The 18944-nt window shown below is 35.9% G+C and overlaps 2 protein-coding genes across 2 annotated transcripts in view; both read right to left on the bottom strand.

Moving 5' to 3' along the window:
- Positions 1 to 18944, bottom strand: part of LOC128982531 (protein singles bar-like) — a 94845-nt gene that overhangs the window by 53850 nt on the left and 22051 nt on the right. The gene's annotated exons all lie outside the window — the stretch shown is intronic.
- Positions 12659 to 13978, bottom strand: LOC128996623 (uncharacterized protein F54H12.2-like). Its single transcript, XM_054422032.1, has one exon. It carries the CDS (start codon positions 13976 to 13978, stop codon positions 12659 to 12661), a length of 1320 nt encoding a protein of 439 aa, XP_054278007.1.

The raw sequence follows: 18944 nt of genomic DNA, 5'->3' as shown, positions 1-18944 counted from the left end.
CTCATAGTCATGGAATAAAAGGTGTATAGTGTAGGCCTACTTTAAATAACCGATCATTCATTCATTAGTCATTACCAACGAATCATTTTTAAATAAATAATAAAAAATAAGTACCCTTATTTCCTACATAATTCATACTTTTCCAAAATTACATGTTTTTCTTTTAATTTTGTCAGGCGGAGATGAAATCCTCATGGACACTCAAAAATCCGTATTCGAGAGTAGTGTACGACTGTTACTGGCAAAAAACTTCGCAAAGCTTTGTTTACAATAAATGAAGTAATGTCTGTGATTTGAGAATTTAATTTTGAAACGCTTTATGAACTGGGAATACAATTAATTATTATTTGTATTAGAAAGTAATTGCGAAACATTAGGTAAGTATTTATAAACAATTTAAATTTAAGGATCCAAAGGAAATAATTATGAAATGTTTAACTCATCAATGTATTTAATTTGACGTTTTGTATTTAATCACTTGACTCTAATGTTTACATAATAACATTGTAATACTATGTTCTAATAACATTAATCATCGTACAGCATTTTAGGTTACTTAATCAACTTACACCCAAACAACCTAATCACAGCAATATTTATATCATGCATCCTAACATAACCATATATAACATAACCAACAATTAAAAACGAATTGTTTACATTTAAACAATTTTCATTACAATTAAACTAAAAAATGTAAGTATAATTTTTCGTACATTAAATTTCGTCAATACCATTGATGACATTTATTTAGTTTTCGTAGAGTGCATTGTATAATGAACTTATTTAAAGCACTTGTGTGTTGTTTTTAGTGCCTTCGACCTTTGTTTAGCCATGAGGCCTACCAGCAATTTTGCGGCTTATCCACGAACTCAGTTTTCTCGCCAGTCAATCCCGCGGATAGTCGGGAGTATACTGTAGTAGGTTAGTTTATTTAATCCAAATGACATATTCTAACGATCCCTACCAATATTCCCTCTGAATTCAAACGTTTACAGTTTCCTGCACGTCGCATCTGCGATAACTATAAACAAAACTAAAAAAAAATCACTGCGAGTGTATTAATTAGGATAGACTTAACATATACAGTATACACGTTTGTGTGTTTTTTACAATCCACACTGGTTCTGTTTAGTATTCGTGTGTTTGATGACGTTTTACTGTTTACTGTTTTACTAATCTAAAATTTTTCAAAATTACTGTCAATTTGAATTGATTTGGTTGATTGATTGACATTTACTTGTTTGTTAGTTTCATAACTTTTTCCCACTTTTCACCATATTTACCACCGGGCTGACGTAGATCCTCGGACATAGCCTGCAGGCTTCTTATAATTTTTGCTACTAGAACCTTGTTCAGGATGAAATACAGTATTGGTGTTTGTAACAGTCGGTGTAACATTTCATCCAAATTGGATGCATCCGGAAAATACGTCGCTTTGCAGCGCCAAATCTAGGGTTAAGGCGTGCAATCAATGGCTTTGGCTCTCCGTTAATGTCAGCTTGGTACTTAACCAATTAAAAATATATTTATGTTAATGTATTCCTTTCATATATCTGTAGGCTTGATCTTTTTTAATTTTTTGGTATACTGTAGTAGAATTTTAAGAGGGAAGTAACTGGTAAATAAATACTTCTATATAAGCGTTTTTCTAACGCATTTTACACATACAAATACATTTTTTGAAGAAAACCAAAAAAGCTAGAGTCATAAATTTTAATCTAAGGAGTAAGGAACAATCTTCAGATGAAAAATATTTCAAAAGTTAAGTGAGTTATTTAAGAGGACTTAAAACGTCTACAAGCGCTTCTCGTGGCGCTGTTCAATGGCGCAACATATCTACTGGCCCGAGTTGAGATTTCTGAGCTGAGGCAGACCGCATCCAACAGTACCGTGTTTTTGAGCATAAAAACATGGATGGTTTTCTTTAAAACGGCATCAAAACTGAACTCCGCTAGTGTCAGAAGTCCATAGTGGCTTCATCAAGTCCCTCCTGATCCAGTCCGCGCAATTAAACAGCCTCAAGCAGGTTCGGTTTAAAGTAGGTGTACGGTTTTGTAATATAATACTGTAAGGCAATGCTTAGAGTGTTAATAAAATAAGTTGTTTGTAAATTTTTAAATTGAAATAATAAAAAAACAACTGCAATGCAAAACTAAATGTAAAAAAATAATCGAATTAAGAATAGTATTCTTCACCTGGTCCGCGGTGACGGTGGTGCGTGGGTGCGTTCACTATAGTGTGACCTTGGGTTAGCCCAGTCCTTTGAAGTGAACGCGTGCCGCCTGATGCTGCCCTTCCAACCCCGCCACCATGTGACGTTGCATCGGAAGCTACCGCCAGACACTGCCATTGTTAACACGTGCATTTACACTCACTGTTTTCTTTAGTTTATAACGTTTTTTACATAGAAATATTGTACTAAATTTCATAAAAATCGGACCATTTTTGCTCGAGTTATCGCGCTAACGGACACATATTTATAAATACGCGATTTGCGCGATGAATTTCAACGGATGGTGTTTTACGGCCTCTAGGGACCACAAAGCAAAATAATTAAGGAAGTATGTCCTATGTCCTAAGCGATAAACTGCTGAACAAATATTTCCCAAATATGAGTTGAAATTTGCAATGCATAAACTAAATACTTACACAGATTGCATTTACGACAAAACTTGAGTAAACGCAAGTGTTTGAGATGTTTAGTTCAAAATAACACATTTCCTGATAACGCAGATCCTTCACGGTAGGGGAAAACTACCTACATTTTAAAGTTAAATAGTATGTAGGTAAACACCAATGAACAATATTTTTGTAAACAAACAACTCGTAACAGTAGAGAGGTAATGCCGGGATAACCGGGGGGATGGAAGGTCTGAAGTACCGCCCCCATAAAAAAAAGAAGCGTAACAGTGCTGTTTTTTTAAATACGTTTTATTAAATAATAGTAATTAAATTAATCATAACTCCTTTTTTATAACATGCTCATCATATTATAAATAATTGTCTTTATCACACATAACATATGTCGACTTATCGTGATCCAGTTGTAAAAAAAAGATTTCAGGCCAAAGCTCTTACAGTTCCTAGTGTCGTATGAGAAAGCGTAAGCTGGGGAGTTCCACCAAACTATTAGCGGTTGGTGCCTCAGCTAGGACCGTTAAGTGAAACCTGTGTGTGTGTCCGTTAAGCTCGGCTATTTCCCACCAACCCTTATTTAGACGTGTCCCATTTTAAGTATATAACTGAAATTAGTCTTAGTGTAAACATTATAAAAATGGGAATAAAATGAAATTAACACGACCAATCTATTGAGAAATAAGATTTACTTGATATACCATTTCCATGCTTATATTGTAAGAATATGAGTAGAAGAATTCCTTAACAAAACTGTATAGCTATGTTTTAGGTTCACTTAATCAAAAAAATCTGTTTTACGAATTGAAAAAAAATTTTAAGTTTATCCTACTTACATTCTTAATCTGATTAATAAAGACTTAGCTATGAAAAAGTATTTATCCAAGCAAGCTTACAGATGTGTAAACTAATGAACATTGTAGAATGTATTTAATTACTATTTATACATATTACTTGAATCCATTAAAAACTAACATTGCTTGGTTTAAAAATCGGTTGGCACTTATTATTATAATATTTGTATAGCTAGGTTTTATAGGCCACTTGAGTACGCTTCTCATGTCATAAACAAGTTTCATTATTTGCTTACACCAAACGATTTAAATCATCCGACTACTTGCTAGTTTCTGACAAATTTTGTATATTGCTTATAATTTAAAGCAGCGTAAAGCCAAACTAAACGTACTACTACATCTTGCTAGTCTGTTTTAAGCAATGTGTTTATCGAGAAGTTTCAAAAATATTTTAAAAATTGTAATCAAAATATCGAAAGGTAAACGTAATTTTGTTACAGAGGTTATATCTAATCTATTAGATAAATGTTTGATGATTTATGTACTATTTTAAACCCCTATAAGTCTAGATATCTCTTTTGGGATCCTTGGGAAGCTCTAAAGTTCGATTAGGGTCTATATACATAGCGTGGGAGAGGAATAAAAAATGAATGACCTCAAAGCTGGAAATAAAACTACAAATCTTTAGCTAGCAGTTCTTTGTGATATGATCGAATAATATAAACCAGTTAAGGAGATATGAAACAAACCCCTAGGCATTATAAACGGTAGCCTATTACTTTCGTTAAAATACTCGTCAAGGTAAATATGTTTTAAATAAATTTGTTTTTAACATTGAGAGGAGTTTGAGGGCGAGAGATGGTTGTGTAATATCCTGTTGTGGCGTTAACTTTCACCGCCTATATAAAGACCTACCCCTTGGCTAGTGTGTCATACCGCACTGAAACTCTCACCCTTAGTTGACAACTGTCAGTACGCCTCAACGCTCCAGTCATCTTTACTTTCTCGTCAGTGTCTGATAAGGTACGTTCTAATAACTATTTTCAATAGTCTTTGCATAATTACGAATAGGAATTGACATCAAGTTAGTGTTTATGTTTTAAAATTATATTTCAATAATTTCAAATAATTTTAAAAAATGGTTACAATAAACATGTAAATGAGTTTATGCTATAGAAGTTCAGGGCTTTGACTTTTGGTATTCATACCGTAGCTCAATCAGGTTTAATAAGCCTATAAATATAACCTTAAACATATTTATACGTGCTAATATAAATAATTAATCTTTGCTCTCTCATAACATGTAATACTTAAGCTTTCAAGTCAGTGCCTTAAACTTTTAATGTAACTCAGACATTATTGTCTAGTTACCTTAAAGCTTAAATTATGTATTGCAATAACTCGCATCTGCAATGGTCCTTGAAATGGAAAAACAGCTCAATTCAAAGCTAACAAAAATGAGAAATTCAAATAATTAAGTATTGAAGTTTTGTCATAGCCTTATATGGGGCTTGAGTTAAATTATTGTTATTGTTCCCTTAATGTGGATTTTTTCTTTTAAAGTACAGTATAAGTGATATATAATATAAACTTTGCTGGTGATAAAACAATGTAGAATATGTTATACTGTATTACCTACTTGTAATGTTTTTATTTTTGTATAGATGGCATTCATCTGCAGTATTTGTAAAGCAAGTTTTTCACTGAAGAAGAGTTTGAACCGCCACGTACGTGACGTTCATGGAGATGGGGAAAGGTTTAGCTGTGCTGAATGCGATAGACATTATTCTACAAAGAATAATCTTCATCGCCATATCATTCAACATTCAAGTAAGAAAATATGAGTTTAAAGTTAACATAGTAGATGAATACCAAATAAAGCAATGGAATAGGAAGACTGTAAAAATTTAATGTTAAGTGATTTTGATTAATTAATCCACAAGCTGACTCGATGAATATAACATTTATTTAGTAGACTCAATAGTGGACTAAATTGTGGAATGAAAAGTTTTTCTTTGTAATACAAATTCCCATAGTGACCTTAATAATGTAGGAATATTTGTTTCTTGAAATAAATTTCATAATGAGAATTATGTAAGAATTATTGCTCTATACTGTATTTGAGAAAATCAGTATACAGTACAATATAAATACCAAATTATTGTTTAAAACTTTAAATCAATGAATTAGCGTAAAAATAATTTAGGAAATCGATTTATAATACATAAGTATTGAATTGTTGTTTTAAAAAACTCTTAATCAACGAATTTCTTTAGAACTTAATTACTTAAAATGTAAATAATTCAGATAAATATATTCCAAACCATAAAATTTAGATGCAATCTTATGCTTACATTGAATAAAACCTGTTGTGTATCAAATATACGTGTATAGAAATATTGTTCTTCATTATGTTTTTATTTTATTTTGGCAATATCATGTTTCCAGAACGCCAGAAGTTGAATGCTGGAGATGAAGCTGTACCTGGTCCATCGCAACCTGAAACAGATCCGCCACAACCTGATCCTGAGTCCCCGAAGGACGCGACGCTGCTGTTCCAGTGTACTAGCTGTGACAAATCCTATACTCAGCGTTCCCACCTCACACGACATATGAAATCGCATGATCCAACTAGTAAGTGGTATTTTATTACTGTAGTACATTTGTTTACCATTCAAAAGTTAAATATTGTCATAAACTCTTTTAAAAATCAAAAGCCATATTCATGAAAAAATCAAAAACTACAACAAAATAAATAAATTAAATTAAAATAATTTATTTTTCCAACAGATATTATTCTTAGCACTTTTACCGTATTTCAACTACTCCAACCATAAAAAAAATATTCAAAGTTGAAAATTGACATCTGTAACTTTTAAACATTGTAGTAGTATAAATATAAAAAAGTCTTGTAAGTTCTTGAGCAGGTTTGATTTTGTTGTTGTATAAACAGCATATTCAAAGTTATTTGCGTCCTATGTCATACGTTCTTGAGCAGATGTGAATTTTGTTATACAAAAAAGTACATTTAAATTTGGAACATTTACATAAGTTTTTATTATTTTAATGATAGTAGTAACGTAGATTCATACTTTCTATAGCAGGTTCTTTTTTTCTATTTTATTATTAATTGACTTTTACTATGTCCAGGTTCTGTAAGCTGTGAGCAATGTGGGAAGTCCTTTGCACGAAAGGAACACCTAATCAGACATCTAAACAATGCCTGTCCAACATTCAAGAATCGGAATGCTTCAGTCCCCATTACCACGAAGCTGCCAACGAGCTCCAACGGTGGGGACAACGAAGCTCCAGGTTTCAAAGTGACGGAGACGGCGTTCCAGTCCAGGCTAAGAACTTACGAACTAAAGAAGAGCTTCAGCCGAAAGTTTACGCTTCCAGTCTTCTTCACATTCATTTTTGACCATCTTACAATACTACTAGCTAAAGTCCTGGAAACGTATGATGCCGTAAAAATTAACATATTTATGGAATGTGAATTTGAAAACATTCATGGGGAAACATGTCGAAAAAATTTCAAAACAGTAAATTCTCCTCTCCTGCAGACTTCAGATATTGAACAATTTTGCTCTGAAGTGTTTGCCAAACTCCTTCGTGAGAAGGAGGAATGCGACATGAAAGGGTCAGGTTGGGCTTTTCTGAAAGTCACAAAATTCGAAGTTAGGGTTAATAGATATGTTCCGCTCAGGGGAGGATCTAGCTACATTCCACTACCTAAAAGATTTAAAGGTGTCATCAATACACGGAACAGCAATGAGTTTTGTTTTAAGTATTCATTGCTTGCAAAGTTTGTTACTGTCATGGACCCAACAGATCCCAATAGCTTCACGCGTGATTTATTTGAAAAATACAATTGGCAATGTATTGATTATCCGGCAAAGTTGAAAGATATCCACATCTTTGAAAAGGTAAATAACATGTCAATTAACGTGTTTGGTTTGGATGATGAGGGCTCTGTGTACCCCCTAAAAGTCTGTGATCGTGAACTTGAGGATCACAGAGATTTACTGCTATTATCCAACAAAAACAAAGAAACCCATTATGTTTTTATTCATGATTTCAATAAACTAGTTAATAGTCAGTTAACAAAAAACGAACACAAAACTGACATCTGTAAGAAATGTTTTGCGTTTTTTCAAGAATAATTTCTTGATCAGCATTGTACGTGTTATTAAATTTACGGAAAGTAAATAAAAGAAACGTCCTATAACACTTAAAACATATATTTACGCTTATACTGTTACTCACAAGACGGTAAATATACAAAAACGATGGTAAGTGGTAATCGATTTCGATTGGACACTCCAATCATCATCAGACCCAATAGGCGAATGACAAGAATCTTGAATGGCGTCCCTACTTATACCCTATTGGCTACCGGAAGCACCGGCCAATACATTTTTATAAGTACACCTGGAATCAAAATGTATTTGTTCATTAATCAACTTATTTCTATCTTTACATTTTTCCTTATAAATATACAATTCTTCCCAAGCGTTCATTACATATCCTTTCTTACAATTCTTTAAAATATCTAGACTATCCTCCATTTTTCCTAGTGAGTGCCCATTTTGTAACAGGTGTTGTGCGATATTTGATCTTTCCGGTTTGTTGTTCCTCCACGCAGATATGTGGTTTTTGAAGCGGTTTACGAAGTTCACAGTCTGTCCAATGTAGAAGCTATCACAATCGTTACAATTGATTTTATAGATGCCCGAAGTGTCAAATTTGTTACAATCTTCTATTTTTGGATGCAGTATTTTACTCATGGTGTTCTAAATCCTGTAGGCTATTGAAACTCCGTATTTCTTGAATCTGTTAGCAGTCCTTTGTGTTGTAGTCCCCGTGTAGCTAAATGTGATATATCTGGTGCTTTCCTCTTTTATCTCTTCTAATGTTGTTCTGCTATGTAGTGTATTCTGTCTATCGATTTTTCTCCTCGTCTTCCTTGCGATGTCCTCTATTGTCTTGGTTCGAAATCCATTCACTTGAGCGATCTTCTTAATGGTGTCCAGTTCTTTTTTCCTATTGGCTTGGCTAAGTGGGATCTTATAGGCTCGGTACAGCATAGATCTAAAGGCTGCGGTCTTGTGGATTGTCGGATGGATAGACTTGTTGTTGATTGTAGTGTCCGTTTGCGTAGGTTTCCTGTAGATGTCAAACTCTATCTTGCTATCTTTTCTCTCTAATGTGAGGTCCAGGAAGTTGATCTTTTTGTTTTCTTCAAACTCGTTGGTAAAGGTGAGGTTTGGGTGGTGGCTCTTTAGTGTCTGCATCATCGTTTCGTGCTCCTGCTTCGTGGCTTGTCTGAAGATAACAAGAATGTCGTCTACATATCTAACATACAGTTTTACATCATGATTCTTTCTTAAATTCATTAACATTTCTTTTTCCTGATGCTGTAAAAATGTTTCTGACAAAATTGCCGAAAGTGGACTTCCCATAGCTAAACCATCTGTTTGTTCGTAAAATCTATTGTTAAATCTAAAATAATTTTGCTTCAAAACAGTCATAAGCAATTTTACAATCTGATTGACATATTCATCGTCTAAACTATTCTGCAAAAGCCTACATTTAACAAGATCTATAGTTTCTGATATTGCCACATTTGTGGTAAAGTGTTTACAAACGAAGACCTCAAGGTTAGGGACCACATGCATTCCGCTCCCTATAAGTTCCGAGGTGCTGCCCACAACTTGTGTAACCTTAAGTTTCACGAGCAGAACACGATAAACTGCTACTTTCAAAATCTCTCGTACGACTCTCACTTTATCATACCAGAACTTGACAGTGATGCCGGTGAAATTTCAGTTATCCCCACTTCCGAGGAAAAGTACATTAGTTTCACAAAGTACGTTCCCTTTAAAAAAGCCAACCGTAAAGTACTAAGACTTCGTTTCCTGGATAGTTTGAGATTTCTCCCATCTAGTTTATCGAAGTTGGCTGAATCCCTACCAAAAGATTGTCTAAAGGAAACCAGGAAACAGTTCCCAGTAGATGAGCAGTTCGATCTGCTAACTCGGAAGGGGGTGTTCCCATATGAGTATGTCTCATGTCCTTCAAAGTTAGATGAAACCCATCTCCCTGATAAAGTCAAGTTCTATAACAAAATGTCCCTAGAGCAAATCTCAGATGAATCGTATGAACACGCTCAACGAGTGTGGAGTACATTCAATGTTAAAAACCTCGGACAATATAGTGACATCTATCTCCTCACTGATGTTCTGTTGCTCGCAGATATCTTTGAGAACTTCCGGCAGACTAGTCTGCAGACCCACCAACTTGACCCTGCCCACTACATCACATTGCCTAGTTTTAGTTGGGATGCAATGCTTTTCAAAACTAACGTCACTCTAGAGACCCTTCAGGACCACGACATGTACCTATTCTTTGAAAAAAGCATCAGGGGAGGTATTTCACAAGTGTGTAAGCGAAGGTCCAAAGCCAACACATTGTGATGACTATGATCCGACCTTTCCGTCTAAATACATCACGTATGTAGACGCTAATAATCTTTACGGTTGGGCCATGTCCCAGTATCTCCCAACAGGAGGCTTCAGTTGGCTCTCTCAAGAGCAAATTGATAGCCTGAAGGTGGAGTCTGTGCCTGATGATTCTGACGTGGGTTACATCCTTGAGGTTGACGTAGACTATCCTCAATCCCTTTACTGGTCTCACCAGCACTTACCCTTCCTTTGTGAGAGGAAAGTCCCTCCAGGTGGCAAACACCCAAAATTGCTCACCACTTTGGAACCCAAAACTAATTACATAGTTCATTACCACATTTTAAAACAAGCTCTAAACCATGGCCTAAAACTTAAAAAAATCCACAGAGCCGTTCAGTTCAACCAGTCTCCGTGGTTAAAACCGTACATCGAGCTAAACACGAACCTCCGTAAACAGGCCAAGAATGACTTTGAAAAAGATCTTTTTAAATTGTTCAACAACTCCGTGTTCGGGAAGACTATGGAAAACTACCGTAAGCGTATGAATTTCAAACTTGTGTCTGACAACAGAAAGCTGGAAAAATACATTGCTAAGCCCAACTTTCTGTACAGCACAATATTCACTGAATCATTGGCTGGTCTTCATTTGGCTAAGACAAGTATTGTTCTTTAGAAGCCCCTTTACGTTGGTTCGTGTATCTTAGATATAAGTAAAGAGCTGATGTATTGGTTCTTTTATGACATCCTGGTGAAAGAGTTTGGTGAGGAGAATGTGGGCCTGTTGTACATGGACACAGACAGTTTTGTAGTCGAGCTGTACACTGAGGACATGTACAATAGGTTCCGTTCAATGATGCAGCATCTTGACACCAGTGGATTGAGTAGGGACAACCCCGCCTACAGCCCTACGAACGCCAAGTTATTGGGAAAGATGAAGGATGAGATGAACGGTGTGTTCATTCTCGAATTTCTTGGCGTTCGGACAAAGGTGTACTGCATTGTTCCGTAGGGCACCGAAGCAGAAATTAAAAAGTGTAAGGGTATCACTAGGGCTGTAGTAAAACATAAACTTAGGGCTGACCACTATAGAACATGTATAAGAGAAAATTATGATTTTTATACCATGAACTCAACTTTTAGATCAAAGAAACACAAGGTCTACACCCGGTGGGAAAATAAACTCACGTGGGTATGATGGTAAAAGATACCTTCATGTTGATGGGTTTACAACCCTTCCTCATGGACATCATCTAATACCACCGGGTGTAGAGTTAGATGTAGATATCTTTTAAAAACATGTTTCCCATCCAGCAACAAATTTCAACCATTACTATTTCTAAGAATTGACGTTTCAACTGTAGAAACCTTTGTAATATACTTTGTAATAAATGTATAGTTTGTATATATTGTAATAAACTTATAGTTTGTATATATCTGTATAGTCTATGTCAAACTTGAAGTTGCTTTAGAGTACATAGTTTTTTCTTCAATCAGTTAAATATTCCAGTTACTATATTTTGTATAACTGTGTTACCACATTTTTAAATTTTTTTCTTACCATGTTGATTGTGTGAAATGAAAATCCTCACAAATAAAGTAAGTTTTGGTTGTTGTATCATCATATTGTGCTGAAATCTTTGTTAAATCGAGCTAAAAGAGCAACCTTTATGTGTTTGAACATTTTCTTTTTAAATATAACTATTTGTATGTATACATATAACCCAAGGGAAAACAATAAACTACAACATACTTGTTTTTATTTACATTCCTTTATAACAATAGTCAAACAGGTTACATACATGAAAATCATTTTGATTAACATTTGTTGAAAACTGAGATACATAGTCTTGCATTGAATAGCCTTGTGGCCTAAAATACAAATATGTTAAACAATAATGTCCACAAACTGTAGAAAATTCACCTTGCAGCTTATTGTGATTGAAGTGGTAATGCCAGCAGTTTCTTCTTATAAAGTTAACATGATCAGGAACAGTTGGTGGTTGTCCAGAGCTGTCAAAATATTCCAGTCTTTGGTGTTTATCCAGATAAATTGCAATCCAGTGAGTGCCTTTCTTGGTGTGTGGGTCAGTGTTGACTACAAACGCTGTTGAGGGTGTAATCCTAATGGGTAAACAGTCTGATGGGAATACACCAACATTTTGAACTGGGAGCTTCTTTAAACACCACTCCACTTGCAAGGAGTTCATTTTTGTGTAAGGAAATGCCACTTTCTTAAGTTTACACAGTTTGACAGTGCACACTTGTGATAACTATCACAATGATTGTTACATCTTAAACTGTCTGAAGCAAACAAACTGTTGAGCACATTGAGTGACTGAGAGTGTAAACATTCAAAATCAATAACCGTACAGCAAAGTGGTAAAATAGTTTTAATAAACTCTGCCTACTCTCTTCCTTTCACAAGCACAAACATAATTGAAGTAAGTGAAATTTTTAGTTTTTCCAGCAATACATGGTATGGGATGTCACCATCATTCCAGTCAAGGCCATGGTAGTATTTCGTAACCCAATAACTTTCTCTTAGCTTATCTGCTGTCAACAGCCTGCGGGCAAACGGTGGACAAACAATGTGATGAAATAATAAACTTCCCGTTTCTAAATTTATAGCAGCAACTTCCTTGATTATGTAACCTCCATCGTTATTCTTGAAACATTGAATGTCCAAAACAACACTATATTTACGATCCATCTCAGCAGACTGTAGGCGAAGTACTGTCATAACACAAAACATGCTGTTTGTATTTAACTCCCATAGTCAACCGTTACATTTCTATTTTTGTCAATTTCAATTATGTTGTCAAACTCTGCGTAAACGATGCAATTGATGGTTTCGGTCAAAGCTTCGTAGAATCCAAGTTCAATCCTTAAACTACCATGTCTAATGAGGTTCCAGTGAGTGGTGGCGTTGGCAGATAAGTCCGGTGTCAGGTAAAATGCCATAACACAGTTACCTTGAGAATAATCGCTGCGAGTAATGCTGTTACCCAAGTTCAGAAAGTGTATTCCAGTCCCACTGAACAATGTGTGATAGGACATAACAGATAATTCCTTATTTTCAGAGTACTCTGGCTGCAGTGGTTTGGATGGTATCTGAACTCCATCAACGTAGAGTGAGAAGAAGTTCACCTTGTAGGATTGAAAATTAAATGGGTTTGATTTGAAATCACCATTAAATGCTTTGTTGCTTACTAGACCAACAATTATTCTTTTTGGTAGCTGTCCCAGAAAAACATTGTCCAATGTCTTGCCTTGAATGCCTGAGGGTATGGTCATAGCTTTCACTTCGACTCTTGTTATCGGGTACTTGACTGTTCCACTTTCCAAAGTCTTGCTGTGAGCCAACAACACTGTAGGATTTATTTTATTTTTACGTATCAAAAGATTTGCTTCAACAATCTTGACTTTATACTTCTCTGTTTTGGACATTAGACAGAACGAATCTCTTGATCTCACTAGACGCAAACGCAGTTCCACACCATTAAGTAAAAATTTTTCCTGATTGAATAAATCCACATGCAAATGACCAACCATATCTACAACATTGCTTGACTTTGTAAAATATCTGCGATTTTCCAGACCTGTATTTTTACTTTCACAATCATCCATTTCACCAGACTTGTCATCATACCACAGAGCACAGGATAGATGTGAGTCTTTAGCACTTTCATCATAGTTGAGTAGTGTTTCAATGTACGAACGGTAAGCGTAAGTATTGTTTTGTGGTGTAACCAATTTTTGGTTTACATACAAGTCTACTTGACTGAACATTGAGTGTAACCAATTAATTGCTGGACCAACTGATGTATCTACCAATGGGTCCAGTTTTGTACCATCGGGTTTTACAATACATGCTTTAATATTTAGCATTGTATTTGACAAGTCAGAGTACTGATCACCATGACCGGGCACTACAAACTCTATGGGTGAATCATCTGTTAACGAGGAAATTGGTTTGTATTGAACCCATTTGCCATTCTCGATGCTAGTTTGTGTTGCGGGTAGCGTAAACAAGTCCAATTCAGATTTCACACACTCACATGATTGATGATGTAGGAATGCCATGTTGTTTAACCAAAAATGTCTTTCACTCTTTTACGCACTGATTCTTCGCTTCCTCTTCTTACTGCTTTCAGACGGTTTCTTGACAGGTGGCCGCTTCTTAGACTTGTTGTGTACAGCTAGAAGCTTCTTCAAAGACTGAGGTGTAACGTTGATTTTTCTCCTCTTATAGCCAGACCCCTGCATAACTCTATCAATCTTCTCATCCGCTTTGCGTTTCAGATTACTTGTAAATTCCTTGACACCAGCAGATATAGCTTGTTCCGGAGGGACTGAATTAATAACATCTTTCAAAACGTGAAGACTGGATTTAATAGCTTCCTTACCCATAGTCTTTGCTCCAGATCGTAGCAGAGGGGTTATTGTGCGAAATAACCCACCTAGGAAACTGCCAATACCGTGTCCTCTTTGGTATGGGGAACCTTTGTACACAACACTCACACCACTACCTAATTGGTTACGGTAATACACCAAGTAAGGGTCATAAACGTTAAGGGTCATTTCTCTTAGTTGTCAGCTTTCTTTCTAAAATGTAGTTTAACGCAGGACGTTCCAAACTTAAATGGCAGCTTTGCTCCTGTGTTATCCCTTAAATCGATTTCCATACTTTCAAAACTCGACTTTAACACTGACACATAGTGGGGGCTGTTAAACTGCATAAATCTGCTACTTCCATACACATAGTCAGCTGTGTCAATATTAATAATTTGCAATAGCGGGGCCATATAATCACCCACAAACTGCGATTCCACAATATCGCAATAAATATACATTTGAGAGGGTAATCCTACTCAGGTTGGCTGGGCGAATCGATTGGTTATTCTTCAGCAAGTCGTTTTCTCCGGGACTGAAACCAAGTTGCAGAGCTAGCTTGTCCGACAATTCAATCTGTATCACGTGAGACTGGCTGTTTATTTCAACTCTTTTAGTTTTTTCGTCATAATTAAAATATGTGTGATCACGAATGACTTCATGTTTGTTGATCATATCTATAACTTCCTTAACATTTATATAATCACCAGGTGTCAATGTTGCAACCACCATCATAGGAGCGATCAAATCATAATTGGGTTCTTCGTCTTTTTCCCAAGCATTGGTCTTTACCCGCTCGTATGTGGGTAAGCATGGATGTATATTACACTGTTTTCACTTAGAGTCAACAAAGATCAGGGGTAGTGAGCCTCTACTATTGCCACTTCCCACAACCCGTCCAGCTTTATCGGGCGTGATAGTTGAGTAATGAAGTTCGATACTGTATTTTGTGGATAGTAGCCCATGGAACTGTTACTAGGTAGTGTGAGGTAGAATTGATCATTCATATTGATTGAAGGTCTGAAGCACGCACCCACGAGTTGAAATCGTCACTATAACCGTACCACTTCACTAGGTAAACCTTAATGGGACCTTTTCCTTTGGTGGCTATGATTTTATCTATTTTAAAAATCTTATTGTCATGAAGATTAACTTTTTGCAACTCTTGCTCATAGAAATATCCATCTATTGGTTCGTTGTTTAGGTCATGCAATTGGTACATTGGTTTGGTAAGCTGAAGGACATTTGTAATTTTGTACACCTCTTCTGACCAATTAGTTTCATAACCTTTTTCAAAAATACCTTTACTTTTTGAAATACGCACAGTATCATTAATTGATAGTTTGGGCTTAACAACTTTTTCTTTTACACCATAGAGGTTTTTCCAGACTCTGAATGAATTGGTCTCATTAACTTCGATTGGTTCCATTTTTATACTTCTATGCCAACTGTGATTATATGAATTCACCAGTGCATCCAAAACATCTACATACCTGTACGTATTGTTATGTGTTAGATAGCGCCCCATGCGAGTTTTCAATGTTCTATTAAATCTTTCAACTACAGCCGCTTTATAATCAGGATTATTTGTAGTAAAGTAGTATATATTTTTACTTTTGAAAAATTGCTTTACTTCCTTGGCTGTGAATTCCGTTCCTTTATCAGACTGTAAGTTCTTTGGGTGCTTTTGTGTTTCTGAAAGAATCAAACTAAACGCTCGAATAAACTCTGCGGGAGTTTTTCTTTTTAGCGGTTTTGCATACGCTTGTTTACTGAAAACATCAATAACAGTTAAGATGTAGTTCATATTGTCATTATATTTGCTTAACCCTCTCATATCATTTAAGTCACATTGCCAGAGTTCATTGATCGAATACACTGCATACCTATTCCGAGGAAATCTTTTTCTCAATGGTTTATGAAGTGTGTATGTATCTTGAGATTGTAACCATTCCTTTACAGTTTTCTTCTTTGCAGACGCTGCTTCCAATAACGGTACAACTCCACGATATCCGGCTGGGTGTGCGGGGTCATAATAGATAGTTGCTAAATCCGTTGACATCTAGTCTAACCTAAAGCTGTCCCACTTTTGCTTTCTATTTCTACGTGCAAATGATGTTGAAAGTGGGGTTGATCTTGAAGGTGTTTCAAATTCTCCTTGTGTACTAAACAATGGCCGCAGTGTACGTGGTGAAAACTTGTACTCTTCTGTTCTACTTGACATAAGCTTGATACTTTTATCTACTGGTGAAACATAACATTTGAGTCTTTCATAGTAGGTTCGTGCAAATTGATTGGTTATGAACTCAATAGGTGTACTTATATCCTTTAGAGCATGCATAAACTGTTTCCATCCCTGCGGCTGAGTAGCTTTCCTTGCTCTTATTATATCATGCAACAAGTCAATTATATTGGTGTTTTCCACTACAACTCCATCAATAAAAACTAATCCATTATCATCCCATTCTATCTTATCCTGGTGTTTCCCAATATGTCTTAGTAAATTTTTAACATCAGACTTATATGTTTTAGGGAATGTTTCAACCAACTCATCTGTGTTTAAAGACTTGTGCTTATGGGTTTCCAAATCAATGACAGGTATCTGAAGGCTTTCGCTTTTGACTCGCAAAATGCCAATACCTTTGTAACACCTGCTGATATTGACTCCATTTATCCTGATCACTAAGACTCTTGTTATTAAGCAGACTCGACATTTCACGATCCAATTCACTAACGGTGTCGCTTTTGTTACCTGAACTTTTCACATGGGTTTCGGGGTTGGCTTGCATTCTTTGTAGATCGTCAGGAGAAATAATTATCATTTTCTTTGCGTGTTCCATTATAGGTTTTATTAGTTAAGGAGAGCTTGTAACACTGCACTTAAAAGTATTGGTAGTGCAAAACCACCTCCCTGCTGAACAATAAATCGTTTTTTACTTTTGCACTTTTCACCTTTCTTCACCAATCTTCTTAGCACTGCTTTGTATTTAGATAGTTTTCGTTTCACTTGAGGAGTAACACTAACATTACCTTGCAACAGATTGTAAGCACACTTACAGACTGACTGAATCAAGTCCTTGTCAGCTGTTTTTAAAACACTTTTAAGTTGTCTGGGAGTCATGAGCGAGATCGCTCGTAACAAGTTAATATTCTTTTTGACCGCTTGAGACATGACGATAGACTGAAGTGGTAAAACACCAACACTCGACTTATATTCACTTTCCTCTGTTGTTTTTAGGAACGTAAACATAATTATTTATGTCACTAGGGAATATGCTTGTTCTGAACCTAATCTCATCAGGTGTTGATTGCTTCATATCAAGTAACAGATAACCATGACGTGCTTTTGTCGCATCATTGTAGGCATCCTGAATAAATCTTGGGTTTTCTGGTTACACTTGCTGAGCTAAATGTCTTATTTGAGCCTTGTCTCTAGGATTTTTAAAACACACTATATAATGAGCATTTAACGATATATCTCTTTGTCCCCTACCTTGGTGGAATAGGTTCTGTGTTATGAAAAATACACTTATGTTTCTATGATGACAACCTTTTGTGAACAAATCAACCACTCTGTTATCTGATTCTCTCATCAAGTCATCAATTATAACTAAGCTAGGCTCAGAACCATCAAAGTCGCTCATATTTGGAATACCTTCTTTGTACACAACACTTTCCAAGTTATAACCTGGTTGCCACTCGGCATAATGCCAATACACATTTTTAAACACTGTATCACAAATAATACTCATATATTCAATAAATTTACTGACGAAATGAGACTTTCCACAGCCTGAAGGGCCTGCTATGATTGCTGAGAATGGATGTTTCCACCTTGGATCCATGATTAACACTGGTTCTACATAAACACAAGCAGTATTTTTAAATATAAATAACTATGGGGAGTAACACAAATAAAAGGAAGATAAGTTGTTATAATGAAAATTTTATTCAGTTACATTATTACATGTTATACAAATTCTATACCCTTTCCACGCCCCAGGTACTGCAGTGACAATCTCGGGATGTCCTCACTGTTGTAGGCGTTTATCACCTCATCTGGTAGAACTGTCTTGAAGCGGTCCGGTAAGAAGACTCGGAGATAAAAATCATCTCCAACAAGTCCCTCCAACGTTGCTGAGATAGCCTCTCCAAGTCTCGTTGTGCAGCGATCGAACTTGACGACTCTGTACAGCATCCCAGTCCTCAGCTCGGACAACCGTGTGTACTGAGGCTGTCTGACGCTGTTTAGCTGTTCCTTCAGGTCCTGCGGGTCCATGGTAGATGCTCGGAGGTGTCTTAGGGCTCAGATGTAGTTCGTCGGAGTGTTGACTCTGCGAGCTTGAATGATTCCTACCATCGCAGGCAGGGGTTTTAAGGGGCTTATTTACCTCCAGGTGGTGAAAGTGAAAGTTTGTTTTCGTCAATTTGAGTACATATAGATTCGCTCAAGGACAAGTGAAACTTGTGTTCCTCAATAACAAATTAAAACTTTCTATTTCAACACTCATAAACATCCTGATATGTATCAATTACAATATCCGGTTTACTGTTTGGAAATAAACATATTTTATACTCAATTTGCTTTTCCACTATTACAACTACCACCAAAGAATGCCTCCTGTAAAAGCACTTCTCTAGCTTTCTGTAACACGCT

This window comes from Macrosteles quadrilineatus, unplaced genomic scaffold (assembly GCF_028750875.1).
Source record: "Macrosteles quadrilineatus isolate MER2022 unplaced genomic scaffold, UCM_ALF_1.0 Scaffold_1__1_contigs__length_201487025, whole genome shotgun sequence".
Lineage (NCBI taxonomy): Eukaryota > Metazoa > Arthropoda > Insecta > Hemiptera > Cicadellidae > Macrosteles > Macrosteles quadrilineatus.
This window is presented reverse-complemented; position numbering and strand designations above follow the sequence as displayed.